This window comes from Quercus robur, chromosome 9 (genome assembly GCF_932294415.1).
Source record: "Quercus robur chromosome 9, dhQueRobu3.1, whole genome shotgun sequence".
NCBI lineage: Eukaryota > Viridiplantae > Streptophyta > Magnoliopsida > Fagales > Fagaceae > Quercus > Quercus robur.
The window spans coordinates 34856131-34876055 of NC_065542.1; the positions used below are offsets into that span (position 1 = coordinate 34856131).

The following is a 19925-nucleotide window of genomic DNA, read 5'->3' on the forward strand; positions in this document are numbered from 1 at the left end:
GCTTCTCAGTTAGAAGAGAAAGAAAAAACTTCTCCTGCCTCTTCTGAAGCATCTACCAATCACCAACCATTTGACCCCTTCCAGGATTCTCAAGATCCCTACGAGGGCCATAATTTAGACAGTCCCTAGACTATTCTAGTAATACCCGTCACTACTCAGAATGGCTCCAAACAGCTCCAGATTCGGTCACTATTCAAAATAGTACCAACAGACAAAATACTATTCATGAACAGTACCAGCTAACACAAAAAGACAAAAATAAACAATCACGCAATTTCGCTACGCTTTCGAGGGTTTCGTCTTCTTTCAAGGGAAAAAGTAATTTATCCCCCCCCCCCTTCCTTTTCAAAATTTCAAGAATCTTCAACCCCTCAGAACTTCAGGAATCTTCAGAGGTCTCTATGCTCCCCCAAAGGATCCTAAGCTCCTCTCCCAGTCTATATAAAGGAGCTCAAATTCCATTTGAAGGCAAGCTTGGTTCAGCACAACTCTCTTCTACAAACTCCCTTAATAATCTTATATTAGGAATAACATTCTCCTGTAACAAAATGGCATTTATATTTTGCTTTCACTGTAATCCTATGGTTTTAGTACTATTTTCAAAATAAGTTTGTAACTTATTTTCAGTATAATATCATAATGTCTCCCATTACCCACTGTGATGTGTGTGTGTGTATATTAGGTCATTGGATTTATATCTCAATTTTATTTGGACAAAACTAAAGTACAGTACCTTAAATGCTGTTTCTTAGGTTTCCCTTTTAAGATTTAGCCATGTAGATACTTAACTAAAAAATATACTTCCATCCCATGAGAAAATATCTACATGGCAAAATTTCAAGAAGGAAACCTAAAGAACAACACCTAAGTACTATACCTAAGTCTTACTCATTTAAATTTATCATGTCAAAATATGCTTGCATGATTATTTAATATAAAATATGTTACCTCATAACGTTTTTAAAAAAATAAATTAATACCGTGTCAATGTTCCACTAAGACACAGAGACAAGAGAATTAATAAAAGTTGACTAGGGACCAATAGAACTTTTGAAACTTTATGAATTAAAAGTGCTCTTTTAAAATTTTGAAAATTAAAAGCTCTATGTAATTTGAGGAACCAACAATGCTTTTCAATTGCAGACCTTCATCACATCAACAATGTTTTCCAACAGTAAAGCAAACTCTTGCGCTGACATTTCAGCTAAACGGGAAAGCACAAGCTGATACATAAATTTTGTATTCCACTTGCACTTTTTTATTTTTCTTTTATTCTGCTAATGCTTAGATGAGTCGTAATCCAGATTTATTCATATACACCCACAATCTTCTCGACTTTTTTTTTTTTTAACTATTATTTTATAGTTTTTGCTAGGGACTTTATTTGAATCTACTACCCCCCCCCAAAAAAAAAAAAAAAAACAAACAAAACGAAAGACAAAATGGAGATGAATGTTTTTAAGACTAAGCACGTAAAACCAATATCTCTGAAAATTCCCAACAATAATTCCCAGCATAAATCATATATAAAACGAAAAGGCAAAAAAAGAAAAGAAGAGATAGAACTAAAGCCGCCCACATTTTCTCAATAATCATGAAGCATATAAATTAGAGAGGTCTTCAGAGAAAGTTTTTTTAATAATATCTCTCTTGAGCTTGAGAGCTGCAGTGACTAGGCCAGATTCAGGAGTCCAGAGTTCGGAAAGTAATTTGATTTTTGCTGGAATCTCAAATCTCTGTAATCGTGCCCTTTTTGCTTCCTGCAATCAGTAAACAAAATTTTTATAAAAAAAAAAATTAGAGAGAGAGCTAAGTACTAGCAAGTTGAACCAGGTAGATGTTGCAGTTTCTGTTGTTGGGGGTTGATATTCATGTCAGTTTATAAAGATTGTATCAAAGAGAATGAAAGTGTTCCCAACATTAAAAGTTGAGACTAATGAAAGATGAAACCATACGGAGTTATGTAATAACCCACAAACCACACAGATACAGATAGAGTAAACCCAGGGAGAGTCAACCCGGGTTCCCAAACCAGAGCCTTGACAAAATCAACTATGCATTGTCTGTCTTTTGACTCTAAAATCACCATAGGCATAATCTCCCCCAAAAATTTACGTTTAATCCTGGATACTGAACATAAATAAAAGGTAAAATTTGCAAAATAATACTATTTTATTAATTGTTATTGAAAACTGGCACTATTTAGATAATATTTGGGAGAATATTTTTTGTTAAATCACGTTCTCGAAAACACAATTGAAAACATGATTTTAGTTTAAACTTCTACTGACCTGACAAAGAGCTGAGGGGGTAATGTACACTTCAACATCATGTTTTGAAAACAAACACTTATATTCAAGTGAAAACACGATTTATGTTTCAATTATTTTACAAGGAAATACAATTTTAGTTAAATCAAATACGATTTCAGTATATAACACATTTTCCTTTGCCTTGAAATTGTACTTTGGAATCATGAATTCAATGTAAATTTGAAATGTGTACAAAATTTGCACCTACCCCACTCGAATCAGTAACTAGTACTGCTAAACTCCTCAAAACATGAAACTTTCAATCATAGTAAGTTGAAATCATGTTTTTTCATAAATCACATTTTGACTAAAAATCGTGTTTTATTTGCAAGTTTTTCTCTAAAATTGTGCTTCAAAAACACGATTTTATTATAAATTTTGAAATCTATGAAATTGCACCCACCCTCCCCCAAATCATTAACTCTTTCTAAACTTTTGAAATATGCGTTTTCTCTTCATTTATTTTGTGTTTCCAAATTACAATTTTAGTTTAAAACACTCATTTGAAAGTACTCATGTTTCCAAAACATGAAAATCATGTTTCAGTTTATATTTTGAAATCTGTGCATAGATATCTACTGGTGGAGTCATCATATTGATTTCAGCAGTATTTTTTTGAAATCACAAAAAGGCTACTCTCCCAAATATTTTCTACATGTTGTCATTGTTACTAACAAAATAATAAAATGGTATTAGTTCACAAATTTTGTGACACATAAATGTTTACAAATGAAAGGTACTCATAACAATTATGTAAGGTTGACCTCTTTAGAGCTTGAAGTTAAATTCCTAAACATTAAACAAAATTCAAATCAAAGAAATTTTATCACAGTTGATACCTTTTGGATTGAAGCAAGCACTTCCTTCTTCGTTTCTTCTTTCTTGCACAAGTCTGCAAAGTCAGTAAAAGGAATTCCTTGCTTAGAAGCCCAATCTTCCACTGTATGCTGAGAAGGCACCACAAGAGCAACACAGTAACTATGGAAGGGATCAGCATGCAACATGATATTGTCAATATAGGGGCTAACTTGGAGAACGGCTTCAACCTGTAGGAAAAAATATTAGGTCCTGAGGAACATCTAATTTAAATTTAAATTTCATCTTGCAACAGTCATACCTTGCCTAATGAGACATACTCTCCATGCTGAAGTTTGACAATGTCCTTTTTACGGTCAATTATCTCAAGGCAACCATCAGCATGAAACTGCCCTATGTCACCTGTATAGAACCACCTCATTCCTCTCTCATCAACCTTTTACAACAAAAGAGAATAAGCAAAGCATAATTAACAAGTCCCAACTACACCTGCCTTTGGCTAGAGGACTTAACTTTTCAAAATCTACCTTTCTTTTGATAGATAAAACAAATAGTATTCATCAAACTCTACCTTGTATGATTCTTTTGTTTTTTCTTCATTTTTGAAATATCCAAGTGTAACATTTGGACCACCAACGACTATTTCCCCACGAGGCTTTGGTGAATCACTGGTTAGATATCCACCTTCAGGCCAGTCAAGTAACTGAGATAGAGAAGATTAAATGTTAATGTGGTCAAATTCAAATTGAATGTCTTTTCAAAATAATGTAGAAATCATATTGAAGGCACACCACATAATCTTAAAAGAAAATTCTCATTTGAAACTATTAGATTGACTTTTATGACACTAATACTGGGTGTGAAAAAGAGAAAATGAGGGTTCGCCAGGGGGTGGGGGGTGGGGGGTGGATAGGGGGTTTGCCATTAGCACTGTAATACTGCAATGTGAATAATTTGAACCCAAGAGAGTAATGGGATATAAGGTACAAGTATTGCAGTTACTATTCTTGTCAGTGTACAAAATTTGAATTCATGCTAGAGTAACCAAATATATATATATATATATATATTAATGATAAAGAAAAGTACCAGGGGGGAAAAAAGGTGATGCCCCAAGAATTGCTATGCAAAATATTATAACCTTAATATTTTGATAATTCAATCATTACAATGTGGGGGGGGGGAGGGCACCGTTATTTGAACCTTGTATTGGAAACACCAAGATGTACTAGTTGAGCTACAAGGCTCTTGGCCATTATAATCTTAATATTATTCAGGCATCACTTGTAAATATAAATATAAAGCTGTTAATGGACAAGAAAGGCAACACTTCTGAGAACCCACTTCAGCATGAAAGGCACATGCTCTGCAATATTGCTATACTTAGTTTTCTAAATTTTCAGAAGTTATAAGGCTTTGTGCAATACAAGCTTCTCTAATGCACGATGCCAAGGGAATGCTAGGTGTGATGCTTAGACATTTATTATATTTCTTTTTTTCCCTCAAATTTCCAAAACCTTGAAACCTAGCATACACCAGTTGATTTGTCAAGTTTTAAACCCAAAACTTCAAACCCTGAACCACCCATCCCTCAAAGAGCCCCAAATACTCATAAAGAGCCAAAGCACTATTCACAACCCTGAAACAGCAACCCAGACTTTGACTTTTCCTTTTTATTTATCCCAAATCCTACCATTCCTTTCACCATTAGAAACCCTAATTCCTTACTATTCTCTGGCCTTTTCCCACCAAACCCTAACCCTAATTCCTCAAAATCCAAGCTAACCAAGCACTGCCAGACCTGATCCAGGAATTCTAAATATGATTTCTCCTTTTTCCTACATCAAGGCTTATGTCATGCATTCAGCCTCATGCCTCAGAATGAGCTGCAAAACTTCTACCTTATGCATTAGCTGTAGAAAACATGAAAGGTGGACATACTGATACTAAACAGGAATGAATAAATGAATTTCTCAACTAACTGATCACCAGCCTCAGTTTGGAACTCACACAACCTTTTGAAAGAGATGCACATGTTGCTCGAAAAGGTTTTCATCTAAGCAGATGAGGTATGGTTCTTTTCAGTTATTCAGTACCTTAATGAATGAGCAGGGAAGTGGAGCTCCAACACGACCAACAGATGTATCATCAAACTCGGAGAATGTTGCACCAGCAGTAGTCTCAGTAAGACCATAACCTTGACCAATTGGAGCACTGGAAAATAGTCATCCGATTAGAGTGTGATATAAAAATTTAAAAATAAAGTAAAATCAAGAAAATCATGAGAACTGTCCAAGGTAAAATCTCATGTAATCAGAGTTTCCTCGTAATAATTAGACTGTGTGGGTGTTTTTCACATGGTTTATAAACCTTAAATGCACAGTGTCTAATAACATCAGAAAGCATTCTTTTTCTACACTTTTTTCTCCTTTAAGGATGTGAAAAGGCATTCTTTTCTACAAAAATCTTTCCTAGGTCTTGAAACAATAGGTGGTAAAATCCTGAAAAAAACAAATCAATGTTTCTGAACTCAATTCACACCTTCACAGTTATCCAAACCACACTGGATTATAGCAAAGATCTTACAGATCACATAACCAGGGACAAAAAATGGTTGCCATCAGCTTTTATTTTTGGGCAGCCCATTGACATGCCCTCCAATAATCCCCATTCAGAGTAAATAAGAGATGTATCATTATCAACTATAAACTTTAATATACAGGAAACAAAATATAAATCATTGGTCTTGTAGTCACTCCCACAGATATAATGGGGCATTAACTGTGATGTTTTAATTCTATTCTCAAATACTCTTACATACAATGGGCATACATAGAGGTAACAATTAGGAAGTTCAGCCTGATGGATAGATTCCAATAGAGACAGCAACTACAGGTTCTAACAGAACATAAAGTAACAGTGAGAAAGCTTGTAACCAAGCATTAGATGTAGAGTTCATATTATCATCAGAGTAATTGTTTAACAGTTTGTCTTTTGCTGCAAAGTTCAACTCTTTTGGAGTATTAATTCAAATTGAATGAGGAGCTCAAGTTCCAAACAGTTACACTTCACAATGACTTACTTGCAGGCAAACAAGAAAAGAAAATTCACAAATTTCTATAATATTTACTTATGTTTGTGAAATGTGTAGCTCTATGCCCATGTGCTGTGTTTGAGAAAGAGAGTGGTTAGTATTATACACTGGAAGGAATCAGCAACTCCTACACTGGAAGTACTTAAAAGTTTCGGGGATACTAACCCAAGACAAATATTGATGAATCTTTGAGTATCACTGGAGAGAGGAGCACCTCCAGACAGCAAAAAGCGGATACGGCCTCCCAAAACTGCCCGGACGTTTCTAAACACAAGAAAGTTCCACAGAACTCTTTCCAGGCCCCAAGCCCCAAACCAACTACCATTAACTGCAGATAAACTGCGATCATATGCCAAGTGAAACAACTTCTTCGATAATCCACCTGTTGCATTCACCTGAAGTATTGGGAAGATATAGTGATGGCTCACCTTATATTTGGAAAAGTTTCATACAATCTAAGCAGATATGTAGATGCATAGAAACAAACACATAAACATGCATTTAATTGTGAATATGTAAGTAATCATGCAGGTACCATATGCATGTCAAAATTTACAAACCTTCTTGAGCACCCCATCACGAACACGATCGAGAATTGCTGGGACAGCCGTCATTACAGTTGGCAACAGCACGGAGGCATCTCCCTTTGTTCCCTTTTTTATCTTGCTTGATGAATCAGTAAGTGTCAAAGGGGATCCATATCCTATGGCACTTCCAACAGCAGCCATCACATTCTAGAACAAAATGAGTGAAAGTAGTTTCAAGAACGTTAGAAAGGAAAGGTAAAAATTTAATAACCTATTCCTATAAATGGATGCAAAATACTTATTGAACTACTATAGTTATAGATAGAACCAGAATACAGATTCAACATACCTCAGCGGCTAATTCAAGGATATGAGCCAAGGGCAGGTATGCAAGATAAATATCATTGCTTCCAAGGCCTGGAACAATTGTCATGACAGCAGAAACTGTAGCAAGGACATTAGCATGTGTCATCATCACACCCTGTATAAAGTGGAAAACCGAGTGAATTAGTACTAGATAAAATTCTGATATGATTTGAATAACCATTTTTAAAAATATTGAACACATAAGTATCACGTAAATATGAATATCTTACCATATGCAAGTTGCAAATATTTTTATCTGTAATACATAAAGTTCTTTAAAAGAAATGAATAGATCAGGAACCACCATTTAAAAATAAAAACCCTAGAATTGTGAAAAATCACAAAACCTTTGGAAGAGAAGGAATCACCCATCCAAAGATATAGGGAGCACAAATGTAGCTTTTGAACTTATAGGCTTATAGCTTCAGGAATAACTGTCCAATCCAAACTGCACCATACCAGGATCCGCCAAAATGTTTCACCAGTAGGGGTGAACACCACCAATCTGGCACCAACAATCCAACCAGAGTTTGCACCACTCAAACAGCCGAATGAGGATGCTGACAGTACTTGGGGCGGTGGTCGAAGCACTCCAGGCCTTTTCGACATCGGCCAGATCTATTGATTTGTTCCGTGGGTAATGGGTTTGATTGTGTTTTAGATCTTAGGTTTTGGGTTTGAATCATTTGCTTGTGCTTTAGATCTTAGGTTTCTGGGTTTGAAATCTCTCTCCCTCTCTCTCTTGTTTCAGATCTCTCTCTATCATGCAACGGTGGCCACCAATTTCCATGCTGATGGAAGCTGCCACTGATGTTGCTGGAATAAAAATCCGCAGTGAGATGACAGTTCACGTTCTTTAGGAATCCGATGTTGGCGGCATGGCACTAAAAACCCTCCCAAAGCTGGCCACACTGGCCGCTGAACACCCCTATAATCACCAACCAGTTGTTTGGAACACCACTAATTACAAAGACCACCATTTCTCCTCCAATATCTGAACGTGAGTATACTGAGGATCATGGTTGACTAGCCGCTTGAATTGTGAAAACCAGATCACTTCACTACATGTACATTTTTTTTCTATTTAAAAATAAAAAATTTTCAAATTTTCATTAAAAAAAAAAGAATCTAAAATTTACCAAGTTTCTTCATTGCTTTCTAGTTACAAATATTTAACTCACCATATACAATATATTTAGGATTTTGTATTACTTCTACATTGTAGTGCTAATACTCGTACAATGGGCCATGCCATGCATATAACCAGGAATTGGCTGCACTTGCCAGGGCTCTCTCATATTGCAGAGAAATGTACTTACAAACCATTTTGAGGAAAGTCCTAAACTCACCCCCCACCCGCTATTGAGAAAGAGAGAAACATGAATCAAACATTCAAAAACCAACTGAGATAATTAATCAGGTGCAGAGGTGACAAAACTTGATAGAAACTACTAGAATTATATCCTTTTTATGCATCTAACCTTAGGTAATCCAGTACTCCCACTTGTGTACATTATAACTGCAATATCAGCTGAAAGAGGTAAGTCAGCATCAAGAGGATTTTGTCTGCCAAGTATTTCCACATCTGCAAATGAAGTAATTTTCCAGCTTTTGCTCTGCTCAACATAGGACGCATTAGATGGGATCTCATCATCCATACATATCACGCGCTTCACCGTGTCAAGTTGTCCACTTATCTCTATAATTTTCTTGAGTTCTTTGTGCCCACATATCACGGTAGCAGCCTCTGTCTAAAACCAACAAGTAAATAAAATTAAGCAATATTGAGCAGAAATGAGTGCTAACTGGAACTGGAACTTGAAGTAGCATATTAACTCCAGTTGTTGAATTCCACAAGTGGACTGAGTCATTATGGATGAGCTTTAGGAAATGAAGTAACCATATAAAATTGGAACATTAACTGGTTAGTAACATGTTAATTGCATAACCAATCTTCTAAGTTGCTGATTACAACCTAGACACTCTTTATTTAGGTAAGCATACAAGAAAGCTACAACTCAAATAAGGGATTGCTAATTTCAGGAACTAAGGTTCATATTTCATCAAAATATGGAACAAATCATTTTTTTTTTAATCAAAAAGGAGAGTTTCTAGAGGAATGTTTAAAATGCATGTGTAACAAATTAGGTTTTGGAAACAATTAACTACCTTCTTCATTATTTTTTTTAATTTCGCAATTACCTAACAGCTTCATCGGAACACAAAAATACCGCCCTCAGAAATGTTTTCAGAAAAGAAAATACTGTTTTTCTTTTGGTGGGTTGAGTGAGAGGAAATCAAAAGTGAGAAATCATACTTTTCTCAAAGAGTGCATATGCTATGAGATTAATATTTCATTTAAAGCTCCACTTAAATTACAATAACATCCTGAAGTTCCCATAATCTGCTGAATGAAGATCTACTAGTATAATTTATAAAATACCCACAAAAGTGATATATAAGAGAAGGAATGTGATGAAATCTAAAGTAATGGTCCAGTACCAAAGTTATGCTATCACATGGGGAATAGCAGATAACATGACAGCTTTGTATTCTCATGTTTAAACTAATATTGTGAGTAACAGTATTCAAGCAGGGACTCAAAGCACCTAAAAAGGCTTGGAAACACAATATAAAATGCCAACTGAATTGTTTGGAAGGTGTGTGGGGGGGGTGGGGGGCACAAACTCACAGAGAGAGAGAGAGAGAGAGAGAGAGAGAGAGAGAGAGAGAGAGAGAGAACCTCATTTAATGAGTGACATAGAGCCTCCTCCCCTAAAGATGCATATATAGTCACAACAGTGACATTGCGTCGAAAGCATCCCTGATATAGAAAACTGAATAAGATATATTATACAACTACTTATCAAAAAGATATATTCTACAACTGTGAGAGGCAGAGGTATTATAAAACTATCGATTGCATCCCTATCATAATAGTCTTTATTTATTAAACATAAGTGAAATACAAAAAATAGTGTGCTTTTTGAGAGTTGAATCCCAGAATAAACAGACTACACATCCTAGGAAACATGTCAATGCTTACATCAAATTTAATGCTACCATCATCCTTACATGTTTAGTAAATGATATAGCTCAGTTATTTTGTATCACTATATCTCAGATAATTTAAAATCAAATCATATGTGCAATAAAACAAAGTTTCCATTTATATCCAAAACCTGCACATAAAGATAATTAAATTCGGTGAAAGAATGATCCATTTTAAATGTAAGTGGACCCATAAGACAAAGAACCTGCAATGCAATGAACCACTCCTCTCTTGTGTCAGCAAAGATAGCTACGCGTTCTTCCCTTTTGTGCCCAAGTTGAGCCAATCCAGAAGCAAAGTTGCACACAACTTCAAATGCTTTCCCATAGGTTAGCCACTCATAGTCTCCCAAATGAAGCTTTTCAAAGGACCTTCCATCTTTAGTCACTTCAATCTCCCTTGCAATCAACTTCCTAGTTCCAAGTAAGTGTTTGTCTCGGTACAGCTTGCATGAACGCTCAAAAAGTTCTGCAAGACTTGAGATACCTTCCCATGCTGTTTGCACTGGGGAAGTGACCCGACGGTTTCGGATAGCATACCCAGGTTCCCCACCAACATCAACTAGCAAACCTCGTTTCTTTGAATTCTTGGAATTCCGAAGTAGCAGAGTAACTAAAAGAGGAACAAGAACACCAACAATGTAGGCACTCATCTTTCAACAACTAAATGGCCCAACAGAGTCAATCCTGATAAAAGAGTTACATTCACTCCTTCAGCACAAAAAAACAAGGTCTACAACATATATAAAATCAAGTCTCACAAGTAAATAATCATATCAAAGTGAAAGGTCAACTAAATGTCAATATCAATAAATCCTAATAGCGAACTACCAAGCGTCTATGTCACATTTTTATAAAATCAAAGGATTACCTAGCGGACCAGTAAGTCCATAAATGAAATGCATAGTATAATATAAAGCCTTTGGTATGAGCTAATAAGCGTTTTCTTTCAAAATATAATTAAATCATCCAACCCAGAAGCCCAACTGACATAAGACAAACTAGAACGATTCAACGAGAAAATTTAAAAGACAAAAAAATATAGGATAAAACCAAGGAACCAGCACCTAGGCTTGCTTGGAGTAGCACCTAGCAAAGGAAAAACCAGTAAAAATCAACACCTAGGGTTGGCTAGAGTCAGCACCAGACCATAAAACCAAAAGAAACATTATTCATCACAGAATCTCTCCTTTTAAAGAAGTACAATACTAATAGACTAATACAAAACTGAAATTTTAATTGTCATAGGAAACCCTAGTGACTTTTTACAAAAATACCCCAGATTTTAAATAAAAATACCAATTAACCTAGTACATACTACAGCCAAAAATAAAAAATACAATTAACGGCCAAAAATAAATAAAACTAAATTAAAATAAAAAATTTCCTTGTGCATCCCACATCATCAACCTTATAGATGGAGAGACCCAACAAGTATATCTACCCATATCCAACCACACAAATAATTAATGTGGGATTCCTTAACACCCCCCTCTCAGATCTAGGCCCAATAAAAACTGAAAAAAAAAAGGGCTGACACAATTTTTTGATTAGTAACAACTAATAATTTTTATTAAGAGAAATGGAATGCACCAAGTACACAGGATGTATACTAGATGTACATCACAACTAAGCTCTGAGAATATAATGATCTATAAGCTTCAATTAGTTGGAAGCAGTAAAGGATCCTGTTGCTGAAGTCTACTTAAGTGAAGTTCACAGGAACTACAATTTCAGGTCTAGAATACTCCCGTTCACACCCCCTCAAAAAGGCCAATGACATAGCTGAAATTGAACCAACACAAATGGACCAAAAACATAGAGTTCAAGAACAAACAAACTAGATTTTGATACCATGCTAAACACCCAACCCAAAAGCTTAAGCTTGAAAGTAAAGAAGCCCAGCAAATATATGTATCCATTAACCAGCCACATTTCCAACTCAAGTGGGATTCAAATACTATATCACATCAAACTTCTTCAGTTACAAAACAAGATATGTCCCAGATAATGGTGCAAGCGTTAAACAACCGCAAAATAAATAATTAAGAAGTACTTAAGTAATATTAATTTGAGAGGGAGACTTATGTGGATGTCACAACAAAATCTTTGGTCTTTTCTTCTCCTTTTTTATTGGCATACGTGGATGTCCAAAATAAAAAAGAGAGACTAAATAAACGTTGGAAAATCAACATATTTTGACATACCCTACCAAAAATAAATTAATTAATTAAAAAAAAAAAGATCAAAGGTCAATAAAAGGAGGGACTGAAAGAGAAGATAAATCAGATGGACATTTGGTTTATTTGAGAGCATAGTGTCAAATAAAATTCGCCAAATACTCCAAGTGTCCATCACATCAAGATTGAACTTTCTAATTCTCTAAGTACACTGTAATGGTAATTCATTGTAATAGGAATAAGTATTACAAAGAATACAAATAGATGATAGGAATAAATTATTCCATTTCATGTTTTTGGTGATAACACAAGAAAAGAATCCTTAAGGCAGTGGAATGGCATCATATTTTAATTAAATTTCATAATATACTCTTTTAAAAAAATATAATACATATTTGCACTTCTTGATTTTTAGCATTCTATCACATACAAATTGAAAAAAAAAAAAATATATATATATATATATATTATAATTAATACTACTATTCTAATGGAGTTGTAGTTTTTCAATTTAGAAATATTAAACTAAATTTTTTTTTTTTTTTTTGGTAAAATATTAAACTAAAATTGCATAAAAGAAGTAACTTCACCCGAAACCAAGGACTGCTACAACCAAGAGATGATGAATGGGATTTCTTTAGAGAAAGCGCAATGCTGGGAATTGTGACTTATTGGTATTCTTCTTGTATTTATTTATTTGTTTGTTTTAAAAGAAGAATTAGAAGAAATAAAAAGAAATTTCCCATACATTATTTTTTTTTTTTTGATAGGTAATAACATCTCTATTGATAAATAATTATAAAAAAAAGGTACAATGAGCCTGCACAGAAAATTAAAGAAAATAAACTCATCAAAAACCAAGGAAGACTACATCATAGAGATCATCAACAAAGCTACAAACAAACAAAAAAATCGTTCACACTATAGAGAGAGGAGTACTTAACAGAGAAGAGAATATAAGCAGTAGCTTTGGGCATAATGGGAACTTTATTTTTGTAACTATTTGTGTAGATTAAGGAATAGCAATTACAACCATCTTCAAAAAGAATGGTTATTCTTTATTTTAAAGAATAGCTATCCCTTGTAATAAAAACACTACCAAACAACTAAATGGTTGTTCCTATATAACAGATATTCCATTACACTATCTATTACAACGTACCAAACATACCCTCAAAATTCTTTCTAAGCCTTGTGAAATTTTCGGTTGTGCTCCATATATTCTTTCTGGAATTTGTAATATCGGAAAAGTACAACTTTCACTTTAAACTATTGAAGACAACTCTGCACGATTATTCAATAAACATACATAAAAATAAATAATAAATAAAAGGTTTCTAGGACCTCATCAACCATTACCAATAATTAGTTTTTCAATAACAGGCAACCTTGCAAACAATCATTTTTTGTTGACTAAAACAATTTGATAGTTACATTGGGAAACATTTTCATTGGAAACACCAGGAGGTGTCAATTGAGCTACAAGGCTCATGGCGGTGGCTAAAACAATGCAATGAACAAAATAAATGATTATTCAAATCCTCATAAACACAGCAAATAAGACTTTATAAATAAAATAAAATAAAATCCACAAATTCAAAGCCTTCTTCTCAATCCTTTGACCTATACATATAGACATAGACTTACCTCTATTTGGTTCCTTAAAATCTTTAGCGTGGCCCTGATTAGCACCTTGCAGGAATGCTGGTCAGCTTTCCTGCAGTTTTCCCCCAGGGAATACCAGCTGCTAAAAGTACAGAATATAAATATCATTAGAAGATCTCCACAAATTATAATAGTGGTTGGAAAAAGATATTACATCACACTACTAAGGAAAACTAAATCACAGACGCCCAGTGAAATTGTGTAACCACATTTATTTTTTATATCATAAGAAAAGAAAAAAAAAATCAGAAGTCATTTTTCACTTATTTGCAGTGTTCAAAATGGAAACCCCCTTTTTTTAGGGGGTAAGAGGAAACCTGTTTGTTAGTGACAATAGTTTCCTGCTTAACAGAACAGGTAACCGACTATAAATAAGTGATTATCAAATACTAAAATGCATAGTAAAAGTACATCAAACATCATTCTATAAAAAAAATTTCTGCAATATAAAATTCGTCATCCTTGATAATACAAATTTGCAAGATCGAAATATCTCAATTAAAATCTTTCATGACGGTCTAATCACTTGTAATCATTTCTTCTTCTCATGCAAGCCTTAATTGAATAAACCTAATTCTTATTGCCCCAAATAAAGTAAATACTTAAGTGCAAGCCATAGTGCCTAACACATAGGCGGTCAATATGATTATATGCTCATGGCTTCTCTAATAAACTCTGTTCCTATTGTAATCCATAATGTGAATCTACTTTTTTTCATTAATTGCATCCTTATTATCTATGATTTCAGCTAGGAAGCACCTGCACGGATACGGCATAGGCATGGGTACAGGTACAAATACGGGCAATTTTTGAAAAAGTTGGACACATGTACGGCAGAAATACATATAATAATTAATTATTAAATATATATTTATTTATATTTTTATATATGGTTAAGCATTTATTTTTCATATAATATTAAACATATATCAATTAAATAGAAATAACGAATATTTTATTTATATATATATATTATTAATCATTTGTTTATTTATAAAATTAAGAATAATAATGGATAATAAAGCAAATTCATTACCATTAAAGGATGTCCAAAAATAAGAATACAAATTAAGAATAAAGATATTTATTAATTTTCAAATGAAATATTATTATTCAGAGCATGGATATTCCCTTCGTTTTGTGAAAGGGTATTCGATCCCATTTCAGGTTACCACATAATACAAAATGATATTATGACATACATATATCAAAGAAGCAATTATGGATTATATAATATTAAGATCACCACACCAATATCAATATTTATTATTACATTCTTAAAGTTTTAAACCAACCCCTGAATTATTGTTGTTGATTTTTATATATTTATTTAATTATCGTAACAAAAGGAACGAAATTAGATGAAGCATATATAGCACAAAATCAATTGGAGAACAGAGTGGTAGTAGCATTTTCAGTTTCACACTTAACATCTACAAAAAAAACATGACTTCCATAGAGAATTCAAACATGAATTTAAGAAACACGTAATTAAAATCCAATATTAATGAATCAAATCACAATTATACAAAAGAAAAAAAATAAAACCAGACTCAAATACATATACATTCCCAAAGAACACATAACGTTAAAAATAATAATATAAAAATTAAATAAAAATAAGAAGCATAAGGTTACAGGACACCAAAAAAAAAAAAAAAAGAAGTAGAAGTACCTTCAGCTTTGGGCTCTGAAAACAAAAAGGACTTGTTCAAGTTCAAGTGGTGAGCATTGCGAGATTTGAAGGAAAGTAAGAGTGTGTAATTTGGGGATTATAAAAGAGGAGAATGGTCGAAACGGAGGCGTTTTGGTAGAGTTATTTGAGGGCGGAGAGATCGAGAGGAAGGAGGTTGGAGTTTCACAGCTCTCTCTCTCTTTAGTGTTTTTGAGTTTTTAGTTGTTGTTGTTGTTGAACTACGATCGATTGTAGAGTGGTAAACTGGCAGTAGTAAGTGCCAAATTGTGTGTGTGGATTATGGGTTGGTGAATGTGGGCCGTGAAATATAATGAGTGATGGAAAGTTTAGGATGTGAAGGTTGTGGCCCATATCACTTATAAATTGGGCTATTCAATCCTAGCCGTTGTCATTGTCTCCAATTAAAGGATGATTTTGAAAGCTCTCGTCTCATGTCGTGTGCATGTCTGTCTGCTCTGCTTTGGCCTTTTCATAAATAGACCCAAATCTTTCGTTCTTCTGCAAAAAAAAAAATTTTCCCATTAGCCTATGAAGAAAAAATAATTAGGCCCCCCCAACCTTAGGCAGCCGGCCCCCCCTCCCAATTTCTCACCCATTCTCCCAGGCCTCAATCAAAAATTAGTAACATCCTTAGATTAAATAAAAAAAATAATAATAATAAAAAAAAAAATTATCTGTTCTACTTTCAAGCAAAAAAAAAAAAAAAAACCCAAAAAAATTGAACTAAAATCTGAAAAAAAAAATTCACAGAGAAGCCCACGGCAAGCTAAGCCCACGGTGAGCCCAGTAGCTCGCTCACGGCAAGCCCACGCATTCTCAACCGAGAAAAAAAAATATTACAGAAAATCCAACCATCACGTCGCTGGCAGAGAAATCAAATCGGTGGCAGATACCACAATGCCCGATACTGCCTATACAGAGCAAATCAAGCTCAACAGCAAACCAAACTCAACACTCAACAGCAAACCAAACACAGAGAGAAACACAACGAACACAGAGAGACAGAGGTTTTTATCTTAAAAAAAAAAATTCCCAAATACACAAATAAAAACCAAACCCCAGCAAACCCACGGTCACGTCGCCGCGACGCCGCAGCTCGCTCGTCGTCGCCGTCGTCGCTCGTCCCTCATCACAGATCGGAGATCGGCCTCTGCTCCGGTGCTCCCTCCGGCCCTCCCTCAAGGGTATTTCTCTCTTTTTCTCTCTCACTGTCATTAAAATGAAAAATGGAACGAAATCTTTGTAGATCGTCGACGCCAGACGGTAGATCGGTCATCACTCATCGCCGTCGGAGATCTGCCGTTGACTAGTTGCTTCCTCCGCTCCGGCTCCGGCTCCAGCAGTCCGGCCCTCCCTCAAGGTTTTTCTCTCTGACTCTCTCTCTCTCTCTCTCAGTCTCTCTCTATCTCACCGAATGGTTTAGACTGTTTATGAATCCTGTTCTGCCTGAGCCCTTTTATTCTTTTAGCTTTAATATCATCTCACATTCTCACTCATTCTTTTTATTTTTTTGGCTGAATACATCTCAATCATTCATTGGTTGATTTTTTTATTTTTTTTCCTGTTTGTCTTTATCTTATCCGGTTATTCCTCATTGTTGGTCAATGGTCAATGTGTTAGTTTTTAGTGTAAACCAACATTATTAAATAATAATTAATATTTATTCAAAAGTTAGTGATTAAATTATTAGCTATTATTTATTGCAAATTTTTAAAAATTATTTAATTATTTATTGCTATATTTTAGGAATTGTAACAAAGGATATGTTATGCTAAAATTAATGACAAATAAATTAAAACTATATTGCATAATTACCAACTAGGATTAAAGCATTATAATTAATGACAAATAAATTAAAACAATATAGTTTATTGTTATGCTAAACAACAATAATTAAAGTTATATAATTAAATTAACCAATACATTATAAAAGATAAATTAATTAAATTATTTGAGGGGTTATTATTAATTAAAGTTGTATTAAAAATGGGTTGACTGTTTAAATTATAGTAAAAATTTTGTTTTTTCCTTGAGTATGAATAATATTCATATAACTAAGCAAAAATTTCTAATTAAAATTTTATTTTTTAAAATTCTTTTCAGGTTAATTGAGTCATATTCTTAAAGTTAAAAGAATTATGAGCAAACGAAAAACAATTGATGCATTCTTTAAGAAAAAAGATGTTAGCAATTCAGAAATTAGGACACCTGTGGCTGTAGAAACAAATGTTAATACTTCGATGCCTGATGAACACACCTCCAAATGTCCAAAACTTCAATCTGAAGAGATAGATCGTGATCCAGGAACACGTAAACAAATATGTGAATTTCCTATCAACAAACAAGATGAAATTCGACGAGCTTATCTCATAAAAGGTCCATACCAACCTGAAAATATAGTCTGTCCATACAATGATGATACTCATCGTCGTCGATTTCAACCTTCATGGTTTGTTTCACATAAGGATTGGTTGGAATACTCACCTACAACGGATGCATTATATTGTTTTCCTTGCTACCTTTTTAGTAAGAAACCAATAGGTCGTCCCGGATCAGATGTGTTCATTTCAACAGGTTTTAATAATTGGAAAAAGGTGAAAGATGGAATGAATTGTCCTTTAATTCTTCATGAAGGGAAAGAACCAAACTCTCCACATAAAAATGCTGTGAAATGTTGCGAGGATTTACAGAATTATTCACGACATATTGACAAGCTAATTGAGAAACAAACGTCAAAAGAATTAGAGAATAATCAGTTGCGGCTCAAAACCTCAATAGAGTGTGCTCAATGGCTAGTGATGAACTCTGGGATATCAGTGGACTAAAAATGCCGGGCCTTGCTAAACTTGCGATGGTGAATCCTGAGAAAACAAGTAAAAACTCAGAGGAGACCGGTGGTAGCCGGCCAAGAACCCTCCGATGGTGAAGTTAGTCTCTGACTGAAGAAATATAAACTTAGTTTCTCAAGAACAGAATCGAATCCCTTACTCTTTCATTGGCGTGTGCTTATATAGTATACGGGAAGCGGTTACTTGCTTGGTAACCGCTCCTACAGTTGAGGAATCCAACAGGCTCGGAAATAACTGATTCAGAAGTTCGTACTTCGCAACGGTTGGGTTTGGCTGGTGACGGTTTGTTCTTCCACTCGGCGGAGACAGTAATCCTCCCTTGTCCTTTATGGACGAAGAGATGCTGCCAAGCTCGTCCGTCCTTTACAGACGGACGAATGCAAAAAAGCCCGTCCGTCCATGAGGACGAACGGATGATAGTAAGTTCGATTGTCCGTCTGTGTTGAGCACAGATGGACGAGTAACTGATGGATAACCTCGTCTGTCCTTTGGACGACGCATATGGACAGGAGACAGACTTAGCGAATTTTCGTTGCACATCAGTTGCCCCCTTGTTCATATGGGTCGTCTAAGGAGACAAACAACCAGGCGTTGTACCTAGAAAGCCCATACGTCAAGATGCCACGTGTCACACTCTCATTGGTGACGAGTTTCGTCGATCCATTTTTCAAGACAAATGCCACGTGTCACTCCCCTATTGGTTGTGTCGTTTTGTATGCCCAGGTCAATTCCCTATAAATAGGGGAATTCCTCCGTTGCCCCCTACATTTCTAAAATTTTCGTTCTTTGACATTCCTCGTCTAGAGCCTCGTCTAGGATATTCCTCACGTCCGTAGCCTCCACTCGTCTTAGAGCCAGGTATTCCCTTTTCTCTCGTCTTTTAGGTTTTCTTTTTAAATCTTTTCTAAACAAAATGTCGTCTAGCGACAGTCTAGAAAAGGTTATAGACGAGTATCAATCCATATCCAGTACTAGTTCTAGTGATTCTAGTAGTAGTGATGTAGGGAATTCTACGGACGAGGAATATGTTTCCGGCGTCCCTGGGTTTCCCTTAGAGGCTATTCAACAAGAAATTAGGAAAGCCTCAGGATCCCAGGCAGGTACTTCGTCCAGGATTTCCTCGTCCGTCCCTCCTTCTGTCCCTTTGGACGAGGAGGAAGTAACTGTTTTTAGCTGTGCAATAGACATACCTTCTAAGACGGACGATCAAAGGTTAGATAATATGAGGACGTGGTTCCAGATCCCAGACGAGCTTAACCCTAGGTTACCCGTCCGTGGAGAATGGTGTTGTGATCCTCGTTTTGGGATAGGCGTCTATGAGGCCTATCTTCTGGGGGGTTTGAGGTTTCCTTTAAATGCTTTCATTAGG

General features: G+C 35.0%; 1 protein-coding gene across 5 annotated transcripts; it reads right to left on the minus strand.

Moving 5' to 3' along the window:
• Positions 1-1443: 1443 nt before the first annotated feature.
• On the minus strand, positions 1444-15922 carry LOC126698216 (long chain acyl-CoA synthetase 9, chloroplastic). Of its 5 annotated transcripts, none has more exons than XM_050395294.1 (14): positions 15687-15921; positions 13994-14090; positions 13518-13630; positions 10373-10853; positions 9859-9939; positions 8597-8866; positions 7099-7230; positions 6783-6956; positions 6388-6617; positions 5225-5342; positions 3700-3831; positions 3430-3564; positions 3152-3358; positions 1444-1760 (listed from the first exon to the last, which is right to left on the minus strand). In XM_050395294.1, the coding sequence occupies exons 4-14, from the start codon at positions 10817-10819 to the stop codon at positions 1593-1595; spliced, it is 2094 nt and encodes a 697-aa protein (XP_050251251.1). In that variant the 5' UTR covers positions 10820-10853; positions 13518-13630; positions 13994-14090; positions 15687-15921; the 3' UTR covers positions 1444-1592. The 5 variants fall into 5 exon arrangements, with proteins under 5 accessions (XP_050251251.1, XP_050251250.1, XP_050251249.1 ...); XM_050395293.1 differs by having other exon boundaries at positions 13994-14093; XM_050395292.1 differs by lacking the exon at positions 13518-13630.
• Positions 15923-19925: the final 4003 nt, after the last annotated feature.